General features: G+C 32.3%; 1 protein-coding gene across 2 annotated transcripts; it reads left to right on the plus strand.

Annotated features, from left to right (window-relative positions):
* Nucleotides 1–16176: 16176 nt before the first annotated feature.
* Nucleotides 16177–21204, plus strand: LOC143236902 (uncharacterized). Of its 2 annotated transcripts, none has more exons than XM_076475572.1 (3): nucleotides 16177–16315; nucleotides 16735–16809; nucleotides 20114–21204. In XM_076475572.1, the coding sequence occupies exons 1-3, from the start codon at nucleotides 16225–16227 to the stop codon at nucleotides 20701–20703; spliced, it is 756 nt and encodes a 251-aa protein (XP_076331687.1). In that variant the 5' UTR covers nucleotides 16177–16224; the 3' UTR covers nucleotides 20704–21204. The 2 variants fall into 2 exon arrangements, with proteins under 2 accessions (XP_076331687.1, XP_076331688.1); XM_076475573.1 differs by having other exon boundaries at nucleotides 16258–16555.
* The last annotated feature ends 2940 nt before the right edge of the window (nucleotides 21205–24144 follow it).

The following is a 24144-nucleotide window of genomic DNA, read 5'->3' on the forward strand; positions in this document are numbered from 1 at the left end:
AACAAGTTAATTCATTTTATGATAAACGAAAACTGTTCAAGAAAAAGGAAATTAATGGATTCCCATCAGGAGATTTCTTTGGAAATGTGTAAATTTTCAAGGTAACGTATAACTTGAAACTGTGAGCTCAACTTCCAAACTTATTAATCTTACAGATAATAAAATAATCCAAGCCTTTCTAGTCTGTTTTATCGATGCTAAATTTATCACCAGCAAGCTTCAAAGAAAAAAAATTATTAATTATTATATATTCTTAACAGTTTTGATGTAACTCTTACAAACGATTTAAAGAGGCAAAACTATGCTTTTTAGTGCATGATCTAGATTCAGTTGGTCTGATTTCAAATGACAACAATATTAGTAAAAGTAAAAGAGACTGAATTTTGTTTAGACTAACAAGTTCGTCTAATTTGTCCGAACTATTTCATAAATATATAATTTGGCAAGTATATCTTATAAGAATGGCTTTCTCCATTTTCATTATAGGTGACCATTACAGACAACTTTTTGGCACTTTAAACTCTCCAGCGGCTCAACGCTAAATACTGAGCTTTGGTACTTGTAGTGGGCACAGCAGATATAGCCTATCGTGTAACTTTGTGTTTAACAATAAAAAAATAAAGGCTGTTTAAATTCAAATTTCTTTGTATATTTTAAGCTTAAGCATACCCAAGAAACTTAACATCTATAAGGTTAATAAATTAATAAAAAAACGTCCCCAGTGGCAATTACAGTGTATTAATTGTGTAATTATTTTAATTTTAATTTTTTTCAATTGTGTGACCATTTTGATAAACTAATTATTTTAACTGTACATCCCCCCCTTCGGTGGAACAATGGCATCTCTGCGAACTTACAACGCCAGAAACCGGGTTTCGATACCCGTGGTGGTAGAACTGTGTAGAATTCTTATACAGTCTGATTATTTTTCATCAAGCAATTGTGAGTAATGTCCAAATATGGAGAAGAAAAATGGCCAGACAATTAGTTCAAAGGTAGATGGCACTATTACCAAACATCTACACCTGCTTCTGCATTTTGAGACAACGTACATATAAATATAAATAACAGTGTTTGCCATGAAAGATCGGATGGAAAACGTTTTTAAAACTAATCTCCACAGGAAGGGTGTTAATACAAATAACACTGTTTGCCTTGAAGAACAAATGAAAAGTCTGTTACTGTCATCAGGATTGAGGACGTTGAACCGTATGTCTTCGAAATTCTTCTAAGGTGAGTTACGTGAGTTTTATAAAAACTGTTAAGTAACGAACTGAGAGGAAATTCTGTTGAGGAACACAACACATTAAACGATATGAGGTTAAGGAAGTTTTTTTAAAAACTAGAACAAATATGTTACGCTCGTTTGTATTTATTAAAAACACACACGAGATAACACAATAATGTTAACTCTGGAAGAATTTTTAATAAGAAAGAATATTCAAGAAACAATAGTAATACGAATGAGAGAGAAAATGATTGATTTTATGTATTGGTACCAATGGTAATAAAAGGCAATTTTTGGTAAACTTTATTGATTGGATAAATGTATTGATGTATATTATTTCTCACATTATTGAATATGTACTTATTGTCTACTAGACCCAAGGAGAATAAAATATCCTTTGTTTTGTGCTAAACGTTATTCTCTAATTATTGTAAGTTTGAAATTTAGGATTGTTGTTTGATTTTTCTTCTTTCAGGCATGTTTTTCTTGAAGCAGATGAGGTGTAACTTAATTCGGATTAGACAACAATACAGCTGTTTATCGCGTCCAAAAAATATCTGCTAGAGGAGCTGTCTACCAGCTGCCTCGAGTACCTGTGTGATATTGTGACAAAGAAAAATGTCCTTGGGATATAAAGTTATTTGAAAAGATTGTCAGGTAGCAACGGTCATGATGAAGGGCAAAATCTGCAAAACGAACTGTTAAATAAATGTGACTCTATGATTGGTGCTCACAATGATCACGTGCTACTCAGTGGCGATTTTGAGAACGTGGAGAAAGAGTTGCTCAGGGTACCATCCAAGTACATTCAGAACTAACAGTTTTTAACTTTCTGGTGAACGGGGCTTGCCAAGAATGTAAACGCCAGAAAATTGAACTTACTTCTATGAACAAGAGGACAGTTTTAGGAAAACGCTTGTATTATGTTCGGTATTTGGTGATAAGTTTGAAGGTGTTTTGTTCGGGACCAGCCATCTCTGAAGCCCTTAGTGATGAGGAGAAAAATAGCTTGATAAAACATCTTAAGGGTAAAAGCCTTCGTCCTCTACCCGATCAATTGAGCGGGAGGCGACAAACAATCAAGCAGCAAGGCACTGCAGTTTCCGCTACCCCATAGCCGCCCTGTAAAACAATGAAAAAAAAAAGCCACCCAGAAGCTGATCGAAGGATTAGGCGGCTTCTTTATTTATGCTATCAAGCCACTAGACTGATTAATCATGCCAGTTGGCATTATTACGACAGTTTATATTAAAATTGGTTTTGTAAAAATATACCTATGTTAAACCAGTATTTCACACTTTATTGGTCATGGAAGCATTTTGAAACTTAAGCTGAAAACTAACTACGTTTGGAACGATCATACATAGCAGGAGTTTACATGGAGCCTTACGTCTTATCGTTAGTTTGGATTTGTTGGCATTAAACTCGTTTATAAGTGATCATGGTTTTCAAATACGAGAAAAGAATCACATAATGATCTGTATGAAAAAGCCACATGAAAATCAAGGTAGTTAACAACGCTACATGGAAATCCAGGTCTTTGTGAAAATCACACATGTTGATTTACGTCTTTACGAAAACCCTACATAGAAATCTATATCATTACAAACCTTCAACACCAGACGATATATTATTATTACTTGTTATGACTGAATAAATAGTACAGTTTTTTTTTTTTTTTAGTTTAAATGCTTTCCAAGTACCACTAATACAAGCTTTTACTCGACTTAAAAGATGCAGGTATAAAACTGTGAAAAGGAAGAACACTTTAATAACCATGTCTTCAGTCCTAAGATACAGAACACACAATAGATAGTAGTATGAATATGTTAGATTTATAATAAAAATTGTGCTATGGAAACGTAAGGTGGAAAATATTAATATAAACTTTTATTACAATGAAAGAAGCTACATCTAATTTTATATGTTGTACGATAGAATAGTAATTTTTACCGTATTGAAACTACGAACTGTATTCAATTTATCGGTAGTTTTGGCTATTGCAACACCTGTTGTACAAAACTAGTAATAAATAATATTACCTGTGTGACAATTTATTTTAAACCAAAACTGATACCTTAAGAATTGGTTATATAAATTTAAAATAGAGCTTAAGTTTATTATGGAATTTTACTTATTAGGTGAAAATGCTAACGTGACAAGATTGTAGTAATTGAACAAGATTCACTTGAAAAAAATGTGATTGTCAGAATATTTACACTCATTACTGATAATCACACTCATTACTGATATTCTGTTAGTTTAAAACAAGTAAATGTTTTGTATGATTTTTAGATTTCAAATTAATATACTGCTTTTACGTCATGAACTTAAAACGTGTTTTAACTTGTTAGTTTGAATTTATCTAGGCTCAGTAGATAGATAAATTACTACTAAAGAAACACGAGAGCCTAAACACTATGTTTCTGTAAGTTACACTATTGTGAATATACTCTCGAATTGACTTTCCTTAGGTAAGGTGCATTAGTTTAACAAAGGTTAGAGCTAGTGTAGAGGCTGAAAAGTTTATAGACGACTTAATTGGTTTGTTTTGAATTTCGCGCAAAGATACACGAGGGCTATCTGCAATTAGCCGTCCCTAATTTAGCAGTGTAAGAGTAGAGGGAAGGTAACTAGTCATCACCACCCACCGCCAACTCATGGGCTACTCTTTTATCAACGAATAGTGGGATTGACCGTCACATTATAACGCCCTTACGGTTAAATGAGCGAGCATATTTCATGCGACGGGGATTCGAACCCGTGAATTACGAGTCAAGCGCCTTAACCACCTGGCCATGCCGGGCCAACGACTTAATAGATAATATTTTATGTTGTAATTACAGCTTAAGCTGTGGAAAGAAATAGATAATACTTTATATGTGATTCTTATCTCACAAGTAAACATGAAAAACGTTGATTTGGGGTGAACAGCTAATACACGATCCCCAATGAACTGTCTACAACGTAATTCGGGATCGCTGCCACTTAAGTTAACAAAGCAGCCTTACCATAAATTTGTTGTACTTTAATCATGCACTTTGTTAACTAATATTTCATTTGGATCAGTTGTTTTCGTGAACAGGCTGAATGTTCATTAGAAGTTGGTTGTTTGTGATCATGTGAGTTCGATGATTGGCTTTGTAATATGTTAGTGATGTAACTTTAATAGTGAGTGATGGTTTGGTATATCAAATTTTACACTCGTAGGCTGTAAACAACTGTGTAGATTGTAGTGTGTGTATGTATATATTTAGTTGTTATTCGAGCGTTCGCAATCACCGCTGCGTTGTATTTTGATCATACCATTTCGTGATGGTGAGTTAAGCGCATGCAGATTCTCTTCACACTGGGGGCCTGGTGTGGCCTAGCAACAGTTTATGAGTCCGAAGGTTTATGGTTGGCGTCTCGTTGTTACAAAATTCGTGTTTATAAGAGTGAGAGTCAAATCCAACTATTCGATTAGAGTAGCTCAAGAGGTTGCGGTGGATACTATTAATTATCTGCCTTTCTTCTTAGTTGATTAATTCAAAATTAGGCAAGGCTAGCGCAGATAGTCTTCGTGAAGCTTTGCGCGAGAACCCGAAACAAATAGATTTCACGGTGGAACAATATTTAAGTCCAAACATTTTCAAGTTGAGTCACGGAACATTAAGTGGCAAGTATTTTAGTAGTGCAGCAGTCATGTGAATAACCAGTACAATAATACAGCACTTTATATAAAATAAATGTGGAACGTGACTTGTATCTCAACAAACATAAAGTGTTTGTGCTAGCCATTATCTGTCAAACATTTTTATCCACATAAAAATATTTTTCCAGTAGTTTTTCCTGTTGAAAACGTAATGTAGAAGTATAATAAAAGTTTTTTACTTTTTTTAATTTACTGGTACTTATTAGCAAGAGAGATTTAAATTTTGTAAATTTTACTGCGGCGGGTCGTTTACTTTATTGTTGTAGTTTTGATTTGTAACTTTTATGCATTTTATAAACGAAAGCAACAACTTCTTAAAGCGAGATATATGTAAAATTATTTACCAAGTTATTACTTGCTTAGGCCTGATCTACGTAGTTAGCTTGCTTCATCAGGAATTTTCGCTGATTTCGGTGGACGTTGCTTCATCTGTTGTAAATCGATATCGGTGAAAACTACATATCAAAATAAACTTCTGAAGATGTAATACCGTAACGTGAAAATAGTTTTATTTCATATAAATCAAAAGCATGTTTTAACGAAACGTAATTTGGGTCGTGTTATACAATACGATTTAACGAGCACTTCCCATTCTCGGGTTCCCAACTTGTTATATCTTCTTCAGTCCTGCTTACAAGTGTTTACGTTAGCTTGCTACACCCACACTCGTAATGATACCACTTCTAATGTTTCGTAGAATTCTGCAGATCGTATTGGAACAAAGAAAGTAATAGTTATAATTGTTTGTTTGTTTTTGAATTTCGCGCAAAGCCACACGAGGGCTATATGCCCTAGCCGTCCTTAATTTAGCAGTGGGACTAGAGGGAAAGCTAGTCATCACCACCCACCGCCAACTCTTGGGCTACTCTTTTACCAACAAATAGTGAGATTAACCGTAACATTATAACGCTCCCACGGCTGAAAGGGGGAGCATGTTTGGTGCGAAGGGGATGCGAACCTGGGAACCTCGGATTACGAGTCGAACGTCTTAACCCACCTGGCCATACCAGGCCTAATAGTTATAAAGAACTATAATTTGTCTAATATTCTGTACTTGCAAAAAACACAACACAATACAAAAGAAATGTGATGAAATAATGTTTGGTATAATAACAAACTTAGACAGTTGTACGATTTGATGATGTTTTAGAACTGAATCTGGTATTCGCATGTTATCGTACAGGAGACAGGGGTTAAAAAATACAAACATTTTGAAAATAATTGCATCCTACCTCAGCCAGGAGAGAGATAAAGTGCATGTTCGAACATATTACTATATTCAAAAGGTTGTAACAGAAATAATATAAGTTATAGAATCTAGGTTTTAAACTTGCAGATTGTGAGCTACCGCTTTGTCCCCGACATTGACTTGTTAGTAAATTATAAGTACAGGCTTGACAACGTTCAGTTTTATGTAAATTCTGTTTATTTTATTTGTATACAAATACTACGCTGAGAAGTTTAATTTTCAAGCTTTGAAGCGTTGTAAAGATATATTACCTTGATACTGTTTTGTGGTTGTTACTTGAACCAAATTAGAAATTTTTATCCTTTATTATATGTTAAAAATAATCGTTAAAAGTGATTGAATGATATTTATAAATTTTCTTTGACATATTTGTATAAAAATATATTTTTATATTTCGTTTGCGATGCCTTGTTATATCTATATGGATGTGCTGGTTGAAGCAAGAACTTAATTTTTGTTCATAATACTAGAATAACTTTTAGCTTATTGTTGGCTGAATGGTCTTTCTTTATTTTGGATAAAACAAATACAGCAAAAGCAAAGCTCGAAAACGAAGAACTAGCCAACAAAGAACCACATTTTCTAGCAGTGTGTATACATAGTTGACTTATTGTTCCTTCGTAATATGTCGTTGTTATATGCATGCTACTGCAGCAAGTGCAAGTCGGTGAATACAAAGAAAGTTGCAGAAAAATTCCTGTTTGTCTTAGATTTTATGAATGTTAGAGTTGATAGTTTTGATTGTTTTATGTTTCACGATCCAAAATAATGGTTGAACGTTAAATGTTCTTGTTTATTAAATATAATTTATTGTATTTAATATTTTTTTTACTAAGCTCTAACCAGTGCATTAAATATTTCTGCTTACTAAACTACATCCACGGTATTTAATATTTCTGCTTACTAAACTACATTCACTGTATTTAATATTTCTGTTTACAAAATTCCATTCAGTGTATTTAATATTTCTGTTTACAAAATTCCATTCAGTGTATTTAATATTTCTGTTTACAAAATTCCATTCAGTGTATTTAATATTTCTGTTTACAAAATTACTTTCAGTGTATTTAATATTTCTGTTTACAAAATTCCTTTCAGTGTATTTAATATTTCTGTTTACAAAATTCCTTTTAGTGTATTTAATATTTCTGTTTACAAAATTTCATTCAGTGTATTTAATATTTCTGTTTATAAAATTCCATTCAGTGTATTTAATATTTCTGTTTACAAAATTCCATTCAGTGTATTTAATATTTCTGTTTACAAAATTCCATTCAGTGTATTTAATATTTTTGTTTATAAAATTCCATTCAGTGTATTTAATATTTCTCTTTATAAAATTCCATTCAGTGTATTTAATATTTCTGTTTATAAAATTCCATTCAGTGTATTTAATATTTCTGTTTACAAAACTCCATTCATCGTATTTAATATTTCTGTTTACAAAATTCCATTCAGTGTATTTAATATTTCTGTTTATAAAATTCCATTCAGTGTATTTAATATTTCTGTTTATAAAACTCCATTCATCGTATTTAATATTTCTGTTTACAAAACTCTATTCATCGTATTTAATATTTCTGTTTACAAAATTCCATTTGGTCTCCAGTAGTAAACTTACAGACTTACAACACTAAACTTCGGTTTCGATTCCAAACAGGGAGCTATACACAGCTGAATATAAGTAGTTGACTAAAAATGTATTACACAAAATATACAAAACTGCAGAAAATCTCATAAATATTCATATTATTGGTGATTTAGAAAATGATACTAGGATGAAATATGAGGTTGCATATATATAACGTACAATGAGCAACCATTTTTCAGAAATGTGTCCAATGACAACCATCACCCACCAGTTATTAGTCTGCATATTAACATTTTAATGAATTAATTCGTTCATTTTACAGTAATTTCTAGTCTCTAGTCTTAATAGTCGTGATATATATAAAATCAAGATGGACTGCATACGCTTTCAACTTCTTTTCTATCTTTCAAAAATGAAACGTTAAATTTTATGTTCAGAAATTTTAAAAGGAAAAAAAGCGTTGGGGATGAATACATGTCCACTTTCATGATATAACTGAAATCTACTTTATCATGATCATATCTTTGATGTTACATGTCTGTTGTGCTTGAAAAGTTGAAATATCTAGAATGTTATAAAGCTAGTAGTAAAAACAATTTGAGGTATACAAACTCTGTTTTAAGATGTTTTAAATAGGCTTAATAATACTTCTTGCACATTATTAGGTTTTATTTTCAATTTATCTTTTCTGTCTTAATCTTGTGTTACTTCCTAAACCGAATAATGTACTATGCAACTTTCTCTAGTTTGGAAATGGATATCAAAACTGAACGATCAGAAAATAATGTTCTTTAAACGTATTTTAAGAGAATTAATTAATTATTTAATTTAATGAGCACCTAAAAGTTAAAGCTAAACAAACAGTATTGTCATAAGAAATAATAAAGAGAACCTTGGAATGATGTTTAACAATAAATCTATTTATTATTAACATACTTGAAACTCATTATTACAATATTTATAATTTACTTAATTGCGAAATACACAAACGTTGTTGCTTGTTCTTGTTTTGAATTAAGGACAAAGCTACACGATGGGCTATCTGTGCTTGCCCACCACGGGTATCGAAACCCGTATTTTAGCGTTGGAAGTCTGCAAACATATCGCTGCGCCACTGGGGGTTAGTGCCTTTTTTTGAATTAAGCAGAAAACTACACAATGGACTATCTGTGCTCTGCCCACCATGGGTATCGAAACCCGGATTTTAGCGTTGTAAGTCCGCAGATATACCGCTGAGCCACTGGGGTGCTAATACAGAAATATATTTGGTGTTACACCAGTAAGAATACAATTTAAATTTGATTACAACTTTTCTATGATATGAGAGAAAAATGTAGAGCGAATAGAAGAAACAAAAAATATTTGGTTATTTTTCTATTGAGGGAGTTTAAAGTTGTACTTTTAATATGAAGTTATGTTTCTGAGACCAAATGAAATCAGAAAATGCAACCAACATTTCAGATATAAATCACCATTATGTTTTATTACTACTTCAGAATGTAACTTGAAAGTTAATTGAACCTACGTGGGTTTAAATGGTAGCCTTTATGCGACTCTCATGATTAAAACACAGCAATGAGATAAAATTGGCAGAGATGTAATATGAAAGTTTATCCGTGTAATTTTTTAGAAAAATAAATATTTAATATACGAGATGAAAGAAAAACGTCGAAAAAAGACGTGAAATAACTATTTTATATAATTATTATTACGTATTTTACTTGATCTCGGACGATTCTCCGATTTATTATGTTACGTACGGCACATTACGATTTTAAATAATGGGAATTTTTCATTTGTATTTAAAAATTACTTGAACGTCGATTTGTATTGAATTTATATTTACCAAAAGATGGATACACACAATTTATATAATTTACCAAAAGATGGATACACACAATTTTCTTACTTCACACAAATATATTTTACTATACAAATAATAATACAATTGATAATAATGGTTATTACAAATAACGTTTTATATACAGCAGTTTTACAAATTTACAGACATTAATGAGCCTTTTATCTGGTCTGGAACTGAATCTTTTATAGACGCTTCACGGAGAGCGAATTTGTTCTGATTCATATGCAAAGTTTTTATAAACTTACAAATAATATTGAGACTTCTACCCGGTCTTGAACTGAATACTTTGTCGACCGTTCACGATGCGCAAATTACGTTTGTGTCGATTCACAGATACACTTCACTTGACGAGAATGCTAACTAGCTTTATTCTTCACACGCGAGTTTTTTCCGGCAAAAATATCTAATATCCTGGTAGAAATACTAAAGTTTGTAATGTTCGAAATCTATAAACGTTCCTGGTCAAATATATGTAGGTTTCAGATTAATAAAGTTATTTGAAATCATATTTTTTTTCTGGATCTCAGGAGGATAAACAAAAGTAGAGAACAAATGATCCTAATATCAATACGCAAGTGCAGATGAAGCAAAAAAATATACTTTTCTTCTGATTTAAGCCTAACATTTGGATAAATATAATTTAATTAAATATAAAGAGAACTATCGTGTGTTCTCTATTGGAAAATGATAAAAAATATCATCGAAACATATACATTAACACTTTATAGTTAATATAATATCGTTCAGGAGCTAGGAGCAAAGCAAGAACTTCCACATGAATGTGTCTCCCGTTGGAACAGCGGTAAGTCTACGGATTTACAATACCAAAATCAGGGGTTCGATTCCCTTCGGTGGACACAGCAGATAATTCGATGTGACTTTGATATAACAAGAACACATACACGCTCCATATATGAAAATAACTTTCCCATTAAATACAAAATAAAATTGCTTTGTGTCGAATATCTAAGCGAAATAGAGGTTTCGTAAACACTTTAATAACCCAGTAATTATCATTTAAAACACGTTCAGCACTTACCTAAATTACTTAGTTAGAAAGTATATTTCTAAATGAGCTCAATATCAAATATAACACAATAAAACGGCTACATCAAATTTTACTTTCTTTAGTGTAATTTAATTTCTTTGCAAAATATTTCATAAAATCAACTTAACGACCAGGTTTTTTTTCTTTTGAATTACAATAAACAACATTTAAGACAATGTATATTGGACGGTTCTTATTATGTATCTTCAAACCATTATGTCGAATATCACAGTGTTTACTAGCAGAAGGAACCATATTATAAGCTTCTAAAATTACTTAGTTTTTCAACAAATATACCTACAATTTAATTTGTCATTGATTGTTTGGATCAAACTATAAAGCTTTAAATTTAGCGCAATCTGATAAAACTCAGAATTCGTTTAAAAATCATCAGTAACCTCATTTCTTAGTTTGAGAAAATAAAATTTTACAATAAATCTAAATGCTACGAGGCTTTATAACCTTTATAACCTTTGCATAATTTGTTGTTAGATAATTTAGAGTTATAAGAGTAAAATTAAAAGAGCTACTCCAGACTACCAAAATATCAATAATTAATTTTCGTTTCTGGATTATTTATCTCTACATAAATGACACTCATTACCATTTAGAAAACACTTAGGAATAAGAAAGGACTGTGCAAACCTGATTAATTCAAAATACGCGGGAACGATCGAACCAATCCATAGATAAAGAAGAATGGATCATTAGCAGTATGGCACACCAAGCTCATCTGCTTAATGTGTTAAGTATTTCTTATACTTGTTTTAGACGGAATGAAATATTTTTACTAAAAAGGGTATACCTTATTGTCCCACCGACAAACTTAATCAATTAGAAATAGAATAGTATGTAAATAATTTTATTAGATGAATTACACTTAGAAGTTTTATACACGAAAAGTTCAAACTCATAACCAAGATGATGTCATTTTACAGCTCATATAGCTGAGGTTACACCTTAGACATGTAAATTTACATATGACGTAAGAGCGATGCATTATAGGAATTCTGTGTTTATATTTAAAATAATTAATTAAATGAGACATTGGTTTAAAGACAATTTTATATTTAGTATGTTGGTAAAATTTATTATTCAAAACAGGTTTGATATGTTTCCATAATTTTATAGAATAATTACCAGTAAATGGTAGAACGCAATGAATTAATTATTGTTTTCATAAATCACTGAATTGTGCAGGGGTAAAACAAGTAGCTATGTTGGCCCGGCATGCCCTGGTAGATAAGACACTCGACTCGTAATCTGAAGGTCGCGGGTTCAAATCCCGTCACATCAAATATGTTCGTTCTTTAAGCCGTAGGGCGTTATAATATGACGGTCAATATCACTATTCATTGGTAAAAGAGTAGCTCAAGAGTTGGTGGTGGGTGGTGATGGCTAGCTACCTTTCCTCTAGTCTTATACTACTAAATTAAGGTCGGCTAACGCAGATAATTCTCGTATAGCTTTGCGCGAAATTAAAAAACAAGCAACTGGCTATGTTATAAGCCGATGAATTGGGTTATTTTTAAATTCAAAAGATAAAAACTATGAACACGAAAATATTTTTATGAAAAATTTACCTTATGATAGCACTTAGTGTTAAAACCTCTATCTAAGTTAACAGTATTGGTATCTAAGAAAGGTAAACTGTTAGCTGTTTATGTTTTCAAATGTAAGTCTAGTATTAATACGTTGGTTGTTAAGATAATTTTGAAATTATTGAATATCAGGTTTATTCTTAAAAACTACAAAGTATCATTAACATATCTTCTAGTGTATAATGGTTTAAACCTTTCTAGACAATTTTAACCACTTTTCTTCATAATAAGTTAAAAACAAATTAGTCAAACATGGTGCGAAACTTGAACCCGTAGACATTCCATCGAGTTGTTCGTAATGACAACCACAGAAATATTGAGTCTTTGGTGACAAATTCTAATATTTTTAGAAATAAAGAATTATGAAAATTAAACTATTACTTAACCCAATTATTTCATTTAACGGTATAAATTTGCATATAAGGAATCAATGTAAAGACTGGAAATATAGATAGATTCGTAAAAAAAAAACAGATTATATATAACTTTGGAAAATTCAAAACTATTTTACCCTTAAATTCATTAGTTACATGAAATTCAAAAACCTACTAGCTTATAAGTAAGGGTACGTATACTTAACACAACTAGTCTAACGGGACACTTTAATTTATATATTATAGATAACCCATAAAATATTCTATAATAAGAAACAACTGGTCTAATTTCATTATAAATGATATCATATACCAAATCTTCCTTTTAAATTTTAACAAATAAATTTGTAGATGTCTTTCTATTTTTACTGTAGGATCTAACTCTAATCTCATAAATTTAATGCAATCATTTAAAGTAGTTAAAAGCTATGTATATATTTTATTTTCATTCAAAATTACTCCACCACTACCTCTATCAGGTTTAAGAATTATTAAGTTATCAAGTGAGATAAAATGTTTTAAGACAAATATTCTTCTTTACGTAAGTTCTTTTGAACTTTCTTTGGGTGAAAGCTGCAGCATTTTGAAAGTGCTAAGCCTGAAACACTGTACCTATATTATCAAATTGTCATTTTCTTAACCTATTAGTATGCATTGCAATCTTTGTTGTAACTTCTTAAAACTATAAAAAAATATTCTGCATAATTCAGTTTATAGGGATAATTAAAAACTAAATCTCGTGATAATACCTTTTCTTCTGCTTGAGTTATCTGAAAATCTGAGAGATTATAAAGGACCTGTGGGTATATAAGATGCGTTCTGAATTAAATGTTAATCAAACAGCTTTATCTTTGACCCTAAAGTAAATCAAGAATAAACTCAAAGCTTTATCCAAATTTTAATTTTGCTTTGTTTCTTGACATTAATTTTCTTGTTAACTTATTGGAGTTATGTTCACATTTAAGGTTTAACATAACACATATGAATTTCATACCCGAACTTGTGGTTCATTTCACTGTTCTCGCATGCCCGGCATAGCCAGGTGGGTTAAGACATTCGACTCGTAATCTGAGGGTCGCGGGTTGGAATCCAGGTTGCACCAAACATGCTCGCCCTTTCAGCCGTGGGGGCGTTATAGTGTGACAGTCAATCCCACTATTCGTTGGTAAAAGAGTAGCCCAAGAGTTGGCGGTGTGTGGTGATGACTAGCTGCCTTTGCACTGCAAAATTAGGGACAAGATAGCCCTCGTGTAGCTTTGCGCAAAATTCAAAATAAACCAAACCAAACTTTCACTGCTCTCGCTAATTCTGTACACCCACGACATACTTTTCTTTTTGTTTTGTATTGTTGTGCATTGTTTCATTGTACTGTGTTTTGATGTTAAAGAAGCGTTTGCATTAACATTTGCATTTGAGTCTTATCTGATTAGTTGTACAACTAATGAGTTTGTAGATGAGAAAGGAAGTGAAACAAATTCTAAAATTTGTTATCTTAGAACAGGACTAATAGCTTACTTCTGCGAGTATAAAAATACCACAAATATAAGTTAATACAAGAGCTTTTAAGAAGCAATTGATAGGCTTCTAGTAGAGTATATCTCGTACAACTCTAATAATGATTATGTACAACTCTAATAATGATTATGATAATTGCCTTCCCTCTATATTTCACAAGAGAAGGTCAAAATTACAACTATCTCTATAGAGAATGATTTACTGAGCTAAGACGTAACTACTACGAAAAGGAATTATATAACGTTCAGTATGAAATTCCGCATGATGGCGCTGTACCACTCATGTTTAAATGACAGACATTTAAGCTGATCCAAGGAGTGTAAAAAAGTATTTCTTTAAATAAGCTAAGATGATATAATAAAATGTGTTTAAGTTAAAGCACCATTCCTAAAGTGTATTTAATTTAGAGTAAAAATGTATTTGGTTAAAAGTATATTCGAGTAAAAAAGTAGAAAGTAACATCCCATAGTGGATATAACCGATGAACTTTATTAGCAAAACATTTTATATGCTTTAGCAGTAGTTGGTCTTCAAAGGTTTTTTCTGTACAGTTTTACTTGCTTTAAGTAATTCGACTCGTAATCTGAGGGTCGCAGGTTCGAATCCCGGTCGCACCAAACATGCTCGCCCTTTCAGCCGTGGGGGCGTTATAGTGTGATATCAATCTCACTATTCGTTGGTAAAAGAGTAGCCCAAGAGTTGGCGGTGGGTGGTGATGACTAGCTGCCTTCCCTCTAGTCTTACACTGCTAAATTAGGGACGGCTAGCACTGATAGTCCTCGAGTAGCTTTGTGCGCAATTCCAAAACAAACAAAGACTACCACTCGAGGAAATTGTTTCAATTAGTCAAAATATCTGTATTTTTCTTCAAACCTAATGATCGTTTGAATTACTTACATTTCTTCGTGCGAAATTAAAAAAAAAATACTTGCTTTAAACTGACAATCAATGCAACAACACTAAACAGTTGTTCATAGGCAGCAGAGCCAGGCAGTAGTGTATTCGTTCGTAAGAATATGTCCAGAAGGAACGGAAAAGACTTAACCATATTCGTACTACTGTTAATTGAATTGGATAAGTTTAAAATGTCTGCCTAATGTAATATAAACTAAATTTAGGTATTTGTTCAGTAAACAATTATTTCCAAGATATATATATATTACAACTATCTCTATAGAGAATGGTTTACTAAGCTAAAGATATACATAAAACTTTACTATTATTTAAGAACTTAAAAGTAATGATTCTACATATTTAGTCGTTTAGAGAATATGTCAGCGTTCAGGGAACTACAATATTTTTCGCTATAAACCTCAACAGGAAAAATACATATTTTCTGTTCACATTAAGAATGAAAATAAAAAGTAACAAGTCGCTGTCTTCAATTGCATTCAGCTCTCTCTATTAGCCATATATGTCTCAAGTAGAAGACATACTCCATTAACAACATACTTTAGCAATAACATTATTGAAGTCACCATACAGCGTACAGTTGTCAAACATTGTAGTAATATTTCAATAACAATGCAACTTAGTAGTGGCGACGTCTTTACACTTCATAACATACATTTCTAATCGCTGTAAATATTCCGGTAGCATAAACGGGTGGACAGTACTATACATCTGAAAAGGTATATTTACCTTTGAATACAAACCTAGTATATTTATTTAACAGTTTTTCTGTTTGATGGGGCTATTATAAAGGTTTACCATTATAGCTTTGTGTTCGTATAGTGTACAACATATATATATATCTGAGTGTGACACTGTCACTTTAGAGCATTTCTTACCTTAGTACCATCTTTAACGCGTTCTATAGCAACCATACATTCATTAACATTATTAATTGTTTCTTCTACACAAGTTTATATATGATAGATATCCTTTGAAATAAAATTATTTCACTTATATTCAGATTACATATACTCGCTTGTATATAAATAATAATGAAGATGGTAAAATATTAATAGAAACTAAATGTTATCCATTGTTCTACATCCCGGAAACAAAGAACACACATCCTGTGAAAAAGCAGGAAGGAAATTTCCTTTGTCTTTGTAATGAAGGTTTTATATCCAGAACCCTCTCTTTCTCAGGGTAAACGAGAAATTTCTTTCCTTCAGACAGGTTGTCTTAACTTTACCTCTCACGGTAATATTTCTATTTAGTTTTTCAGTCAAAACCTCCGTCAAGCTCTTTATAAAATTGGAAAAATGATTTTAGTAACAAAAAGACTGACATTGACAAAATGTTCTAACTAAAGAGCATGTTATTTTTTGTTTAGGAGTAATCAACTTTTAAAGTTTAAGTGATCGTGAAAAATTAACCGAAGACACGTGTCTCTTCTTAATCGTCAAATGCTTGGTCGACATCAGTCAACTCAGAGAAAAGGTTTTGATGTATAATCTATTCAACTGTAACTAAGATGCATTACCAAGTTGAGATGTAAAATTAATTATATAAGTAAGGCGTGTTAGTAGAAAACACATGAAATTGGATTAGTTTCTTAATAAGATTTTACAGGTATGTATTTTGAATAATTTATTTTTAAGATCAGTTTGTTTATACAGAGATGAAGCTCATAACAGCTCTTGTGGTTTTGGTCATCTGCTGTGAGATGCCAGTGACAGAACAAAGCAAGACAAGTAAGTTTATATTGTGGTGTTTTGTCTGTAAAGAAACGGTTTTATAATTAAAATTTGAGCATGAAAAATACTACTATCTTATGAATTATGTATGTGCGTGTGTCTAAATATGTATATATGTTTTTTTACTTAATTAAGACAATTCACATTTATATTAATTAGAAGCTATGATCAAAATCCTAAGCATTTACATTAAACAAAATATTCAATAATAAAAAATTATCGTTATTAATCAAAACTGTTAATTATACGCTCAATACCTTCTTGCGTTTGCTCTCTAGAGTCCTGTTTATGCAGGTGGTTATCGCGCTCGACTCGTTATCTGAGAGTCGCGGCTTCAAATCCCTATATGTGTGTGTCACATCAGGCTATCTGTTGTTTCCATCATGAGGAATCGCTGTTACACTAAACATACACGCTCTTTCAGCGGTGGAAGTGTTGTCATATGATGATCAATCCTATTTGTTGGTAAAAGAGTAGCCTAAGAGTTGGCGGAAGGTGTTGATGACTAGCTGCCTTCATTCTAGTCTTACACTGCTAAATTAGGGACGACTAACGTAGATAGCCCTCGTGAAGCTTTGCGCGAAAAACCCCCCAACAACAAACAAAAACAGTTTATTTTGTAAGTTAAGTTTATCTAGTGTTTAATCAAATAATTTTAGGTTAATAAACTAAGGTAACTTACTTGCCTTGTACACACGGTCTCACGGCTCATTCCTATTGATGATGGAAGACGCAACAAATTGGAAGCATCTTTGTGACAGCGTAACAGAAATTTACCAATGATTTAAGTTATTTTGGAATGAAACGTCTGTATATATATATATATATATATATCATCTGGTTTGCATTTTTCTGTTATCTCACATAAATAACACAATTTTTGATAACCTTCCAAATTTCAACAAGGCCTGCTCAGCATATTTGAAGAATTTAAAAGTCGACACTTCGTGTTTGTTATCCATTTATGCAAGTGGGTTTTATAGACTTTTGTAATATTATCGGATTGAAGCATTTTCAATAAATTAAACATTTGTAACTTCATTTTCCACATTAAACTTCTAATAATAATTTATTTCAGAGATCTAATCAAACATTAAAAAACATTTTCTTAATTTTCAGTTTGGTTTGCTTTGAATTTGCCCAAAGCCACTCGAAGGTTATCTGTCTTAGCCATCATAAATTTAGCAGTGAAAGTTTAAAGCGAAGATAATTAGTTATCGACTCTACCATCAACTCTTGGGGTTTTCCTTTACTAACGAATAGTTCGTAATGTTATAACGCTCCCAAGGCAAAAAAGCGAGTGAAACGTGAAAATAAAGCTATGTTTTTGATTCAACATAAAAAGTAATTCAAATTAACAGATAACGTTTTCATTAAAGTATTAACACATAAAACTCATTTTTGTTATTTTTGACGCAAAACTATTCAATGGGCTGTTTATGATATGCACATCGTAAGAATATTATTTTGAATTTTAGGACTACAAGTTCTTAAACTTATCGTTGAGTTATAGGGATAAGGCTGAACGAGTATGCTTATTTCCAATTGATCAATCTTAAAGTAGTGGAGAATTCATGGTTTGTAGTCCGTTGCTGAAAAACGTGGTGCATATTTTGGAGTCATTACTATTCCTCTTCAGCATTTTAAAAAATCATTTATAGATATTACGAAGATTATAAATACACTTGCTTTGTTTTCAGCAACTAGAGCGATTGTGGCCTGGTAGTTGAAGTTCGAGACTGTCGATCTGCAGATACATCGTTCGCGTCTCTTTACCAGACATAACAACAACAAAAATAGATTACACTTCTCACCTGGAAGCCATAGGTGCGTAATAAGGGTGACAGGCACGTCCCATTATTTGGTTGGACAAAAGTAGCTCTAGAGATGGCAGTGGGTGTTATTGACTAGTTGCCTTCACTCTAATCTATTAGTTCAAAAGTACGGACGTCTAGTACAGATAGTCTTTTGAGTAGCTTTTCTTTGAAGTTCTGAAACTTATACTTTCAAATATTGTGTTTGTTTGTTTGAATTTCTCGTATAGCTTTGTCATCACCATCCGTCCCCGCTGGTACAGCGGTAAGTCTATGGATTTACAACTCTAAAATCAGGCGTTCTATTCTTCTCGGTGGACTAGTAGATAGCCTGATATGGCTTTGCTATAAAAAACAAAGCAAACAAAAGCCATCACTACTTACTACCAACTCTTAGGCTACTTTTTTGTCAAAGAATAATGGGATTAACCGTCACTTATAGCACCCTCACGGGTGAAAGGACGAGTATATTTTGTGTGACGGTGATTCGAACCTGCAATCCTCAAGTTACGAGTAGAGCGCTCTAACCACCTGGCGATACCGGGCTCAAATCTTGCGTGAGAGAGAAGTCAGCACAAGTATAAATGTTCACATAAGAACTTCAGCCCAAGAAAAAGGAACTAAGGATAATTTCAAGTACACAAAAATCTAAAGCTGTATTGTTGTTCCAATAATTAACTATTTTGTAGAACAAACAATGATTACACAGGTTTGCAATGGTTTTATTCTCTTAAAATTTTCTACAATAATTCCTGTACGCTAAATCTGAAATTATATCCATTTTACTACATCGCGTACAGGTTTTGTTTTTGTTTTTTGTTTTTACAAAACATCATATATATTTTTATCTAAGTGAATAATTTTCATTAAAATCAGGTCACATTTCATTGTGCTTAAAATGTTGACAATTGATAGCAAGAGATTTCTCTAGAACAATCGCGACGTGAGAGTCTTATCGATCATTCTAGTACCCAAACATAACAAACATAATGATAAAAAATGTTCATTGTGGTAAAAGAGATAATTTTTTCAAGTAATATTTTTTCTTCTCAATTTGTAAAAATTCCTCATGTGATAGGAAAAAAAAGAATATTCTTTTCGAAATCTAGTGCAAAATCAGTTATTAAAACCAAGACAACTTTTATGAAATTTAAATTCGAATGCCTATGTTACTGCATATGGTTTTGGTGTAACAGTATACCAGTTGAAGTATTTCATGCTGATGAATAAGAGAAAAAATATTATTTAATATATTTTAGCTTACTTTTAGTCTTGTTATTTACGTATGTCAATTTTAGTGCAATGTTTTGTACAATTTAGGAAATTCACTTTGTTCGTTAAAAGTCAAACCATTATGGCTTCCAATTTTAAGGCTCGCCTGTGACAGTCGGGAAACGTACCATATTCCATTTATATATAGTAACAACAAAATTATCAAAAAATTAGTTAAGATCTAATTAAAGACAGTTTAACAATGTACCTTGCAGTGTTCAAACGAGAAACGGAACGGAATTCTGCAACAGACTGCATTGGAACAGCGAACATGGATGCGTACGTGGATTCGGTGTTACAGAATGCCAAACATCAGATCCCCGATCCTATACCTCTCCATAATGTTGACAAAACTGTTCATTTAAGAGACGGTGAAGTTCGTGGACTGTCGTCTCTATATAGGAGTGGAAACTCGTATATATCTTGCAATAAAGACTCAGTGGCTATTCAGATATCACTGGGTCTCCGAGATCTTAAAGGACACTATCGGTGGAAAAAGAAAATTGCTTTCATTCGTCTCAGTGGACACATCTTTATTAAGGTAACAAACTTCCAAGCTACCATTAAGATCAGCCAAAATCTCTCTAAACCAAAACCAAGGTTGGACTCTTTCGAGATTACACGACTCAGTGGAATAAAAATCCAAATTACTGGTTTGGGGCCGTTAAGCTACCTGCTATCTAGCTTGTCTACCTTAGTTGCTTCAATTTTTCGAAAAAAAATTGCCGATGCTGCAGAAGGACCAATAAGAAACGCCATTCGATCGGCTCTTAAGAAAGTAAAACCAGTTCTACCCAAGTACTAAATTTCGTTCTGATTAATATCACATAGAAACTCTTCAAAAATCTTTCCAACTTTTCCTTTTATTTCTTCTATTATAATCCATTACTACAAAATAAGATTAAGTGTATTATGCAGAACAAAGCACATAAAGAAATAAATAAACAGATATTTTTATAATTAACCTAGCAAGATTTCGAAGGTTACAGGTAATACATTTTCAGTTTTTTTTACTAATATTTACTCACAATCTGTTTAAAAGCTCTATTTTATCTTATAATTTCTAATAAACGTATTTTACACCGAAGTCATTTTAGTAACCAGCTTCAAAATAATTACATTACCAGCAGATTTCATTTGTTTTGCAAAGTTGGCTGGTCTAAGCTTCATAATAAGTATATAAAAACTTTTATATACATACACTTTTCATTATTAAGTTTTGAGAAATAATTTATCTACTTTTCCATGTAAGAAAGCAATTATACTGATTAGATGTACTTAATGCATTAAACGAGTTTGACTTTGATATATATTTCAAATGTGGCTTATTCGTCTATCTCTATGGATATTTATTACCTTTCCCAAGTCATGATATTTGACCAAATTATTTATCCAGAGAGAACAATTTTTTTTTAATTTTGTATTATTATTTATATTACTTTAATCATTCTTGGTAAGAGTAGTTTTCCACAATAACATAATGGCAAGTCAAAGATTTTAAACGTACGGTTATGCTTTCTATATATATTTTATCAGTGAGCACACATATATTTTTAACCCATTACTTACCCTCGTTTTTATACTTAAATTAGTGGAACCTTCTGTTGAATCTGGTTTATTATTAATTTTAAGTTCATATATCGTTCGTTTCCAATGATGCCCTAAGCTGGAGGGTTTTTTAACAGTTCCTGACGAGAGCAAATAAAAGTGATAGATGGTAATACACATTAGATAATTTTTAATAAATCAAGTAGTAACTGGTCAATCATATACAAATCGAGGGGATTTTAAGACTTTTGATACCTGTAACGTGTAACAGCTACAAGAGTAGACACACGAAACAGTTCTTACTTGTTCAAGTTTCTGGATATTTAACTCTTTGACGTCACTCTGTTATTCAGGAGAGTGTTTAGATTAACAAAATAACAGACCACAAGGAGAAACAAATTAGAAGCTGTTGTATATGTCAATGGTTTGGTTTGTTTGTTTGTTTGTAGTTAAGCACAAAACAATACAATAGACTATCGGGTATCGGAACTCGGATTCTAGCATTGTGAGTCTGCAGACATACCGTTGTGCCAATGGGGGGACATATATATCAATTATTTTAAACTGTGTGTCGCGGCAACTTACTAGGGATGTCGCGATAGTTTCTAAAGTATTACATTCGGCAGCAGTGGTGTTATGCAAGTCAAGGTAGGTGGGCTGAAGTGATGTTAGTGAAATAAGGTTTTGTTTGTTTTGAATTTCGCGCAAGCCGTCCCTGATTTAGCAGTGTAATAATAGAGGGAAGGCAGATAGTCATCACCACCAACCACCAAGTGTTGGGTTACTCCTTTTTCAATGAATAATGGGATTGATCGTGACATTATAACACCCCCATGGCCAAAAGGGCGAACATGTTTGGGGGTGACAGGGATGTGAACCAGCAACCCTCGGATTACGAGTCGAGTACCTTAACCAGCTGACCATGCCAGGCCTATTAAAAATGTCCAATAGTTTAATGCCTAGATAAAAATAAACAATATTTCAAATTATCAGTAATAACCTTATAATTACAATTAGAATATTGTGCATGTATTTTATTGTATAATTAACAATGCACTTTAGAGCTGAACAGTTATGACTTCTAACCTCACCTCTTCGTAACAATTTGTGCTGGATTTAAGAAAAAGAAATACCAGTTGAAAATGCATATGTTGCATAAGTAAACACTTGGTAATTTAAATTATTCTTTGCTTGCAATAAAACACGATTATTAAGATAAAGCAACCTTACAAATCTTATTTTATCTAAGCATAGAACGATATCTAGCGTTCACGAAGAAGTCTGTTCACATTTCCAATAACTATTAAAAGCTTACAGGTGAATTTTCAACAAATTTAATAATTGCCTTAGAAACTTACTTTGGTTAGTTATAATTCCTGTGTAGTTGCCATATTTTTAAACACTTTAGTTTTTGAGTAAAAAATGAAACAAAATATGCGGGTCCTCGAACTTTAGTTCCTCTCGGTCGTTTAGTTGTTTCCGTGACGTTTTACAACTATGACGTAATAGTTGCCAAACACGCTTCGTTGCGCGCCGACCATTTTGTTCTTTTCAGTGCTGGTATTTTATGTAAATCTATTGGTCCTTTTTTCGGATTACATACTTTGTGAGACTATTTTTTGTCTTGATATTGCTACTTTATGCTTGTTTTATGATAACATGGTTTACTGCGTTGCTTATGTTTGTAAAAACGGTTCGGCATCGGGCAAAAAGTTTCCATTTCCGTGCAAGGAGAAGGAACCGGCAAGGTGGCTATAGAGGGTGCGGATGGTCAATAGGAAGAACTGGACTCCTTCACACCATGCAAAGCTTTGTCAAGATCACTTTGAACGCTCATGCTTTGTGTCGGATCCTACTATTTTGGATTCCGTGGGTTTCAAGCCAGGCAGGTTGAGACTGAAAACACCATCGGCAGTAGACAGGATCGTCCCCACCATCTTTTTTCGTGTAGAGCTGAGAACTGATCTCAGCCTGCAGTGTACAGGTTTCACCCCTTTGAAGCCATCCCTTGCCATCACGAAAAGAACAAACTTAAAGGTATGCGTGCAGTATAAAGCGATAAACAATAACTAGTATAATATAATAATTTAAAAAGTACAAGTTTTTGAAGAATGTAACTAGACATACACATTTCACATTCATGAGCGTGTTTTGCATTTGTGGCACCTGAAAGTCAGTGAAACCTTGATTTCCTAGTCTAGACAGTAGACAAATCTATCCCAAATAGAGTATATTCCAAGTTTAAAAGCTGGTAGATCATTCTGTAGATGTTCTTGTATGATTTTTATGTATGGAAAAGTTTAAAGAATACCATTTTTCAAATTTAACATTTCAAGATAAATTGAAATAAGACCATGTCTTTAACATGTTGAATTAATCAAGTATATGATATGTATTGAAAAAAAAACATTGTAAACTTGTAAACAATCAAATATAAACTCCATAACATATTTCCATAACTCATCATAATAAAATTAATCTTAACAGAGTATTTTGACATTGTCATATTAAATGTAAATCTCATAAACCTCATAAAGCATGTTGTTTTAATATATAATCTTACTTCTTCAGTATTACTCACAGTTCCGCTGCTCTCGCTCGTGGAACTATTTTCATCACTGTAATTTGTAAGATCTGTGTCAAAAGTAACTGTTCTAGGTTAGTTCAGTGTAGGTTCGAATCGATATGGCGCTACTCG

Source organism: Tachypleus tridentatus, chromosome 13 (assembly GCF_004210375.1).
Source record: "Tachypleus tridentatus isolate NWPU-2018 chromosome 13, ASM421037v1, whole genome shotgun sequence".
NCBI classification, from domain to species: Eukaryota; Metazoa; Arthropoda; class Merostomata; order Xiphosura; family Limulidae; genus Tachypleus; species Tachypleus tridentatus.

Coding starts and splice junctions, on each gene's coding strand:
- LOC143236902 (XM_076475572.1), top strand. CDS start 16,225: ATGAAGGTTTTATATCCAGAACCCTCTCTTTCTCAGGGTAAACGAGAA. Junction 16,316..16,734: donor TCTTAACTTTACCTCTCACG/GTAATATTTCTA, acceptor TTGTTTATACAG/AGATGAAGCTCATAACAGCT. Junction 16,810..20,113: donor GACAGAACAAAGCAAGACAA/GTAAGTTTATAT, acceptor TGTACCTTGCAG/TGTTCAAACGAGAAACGGAA.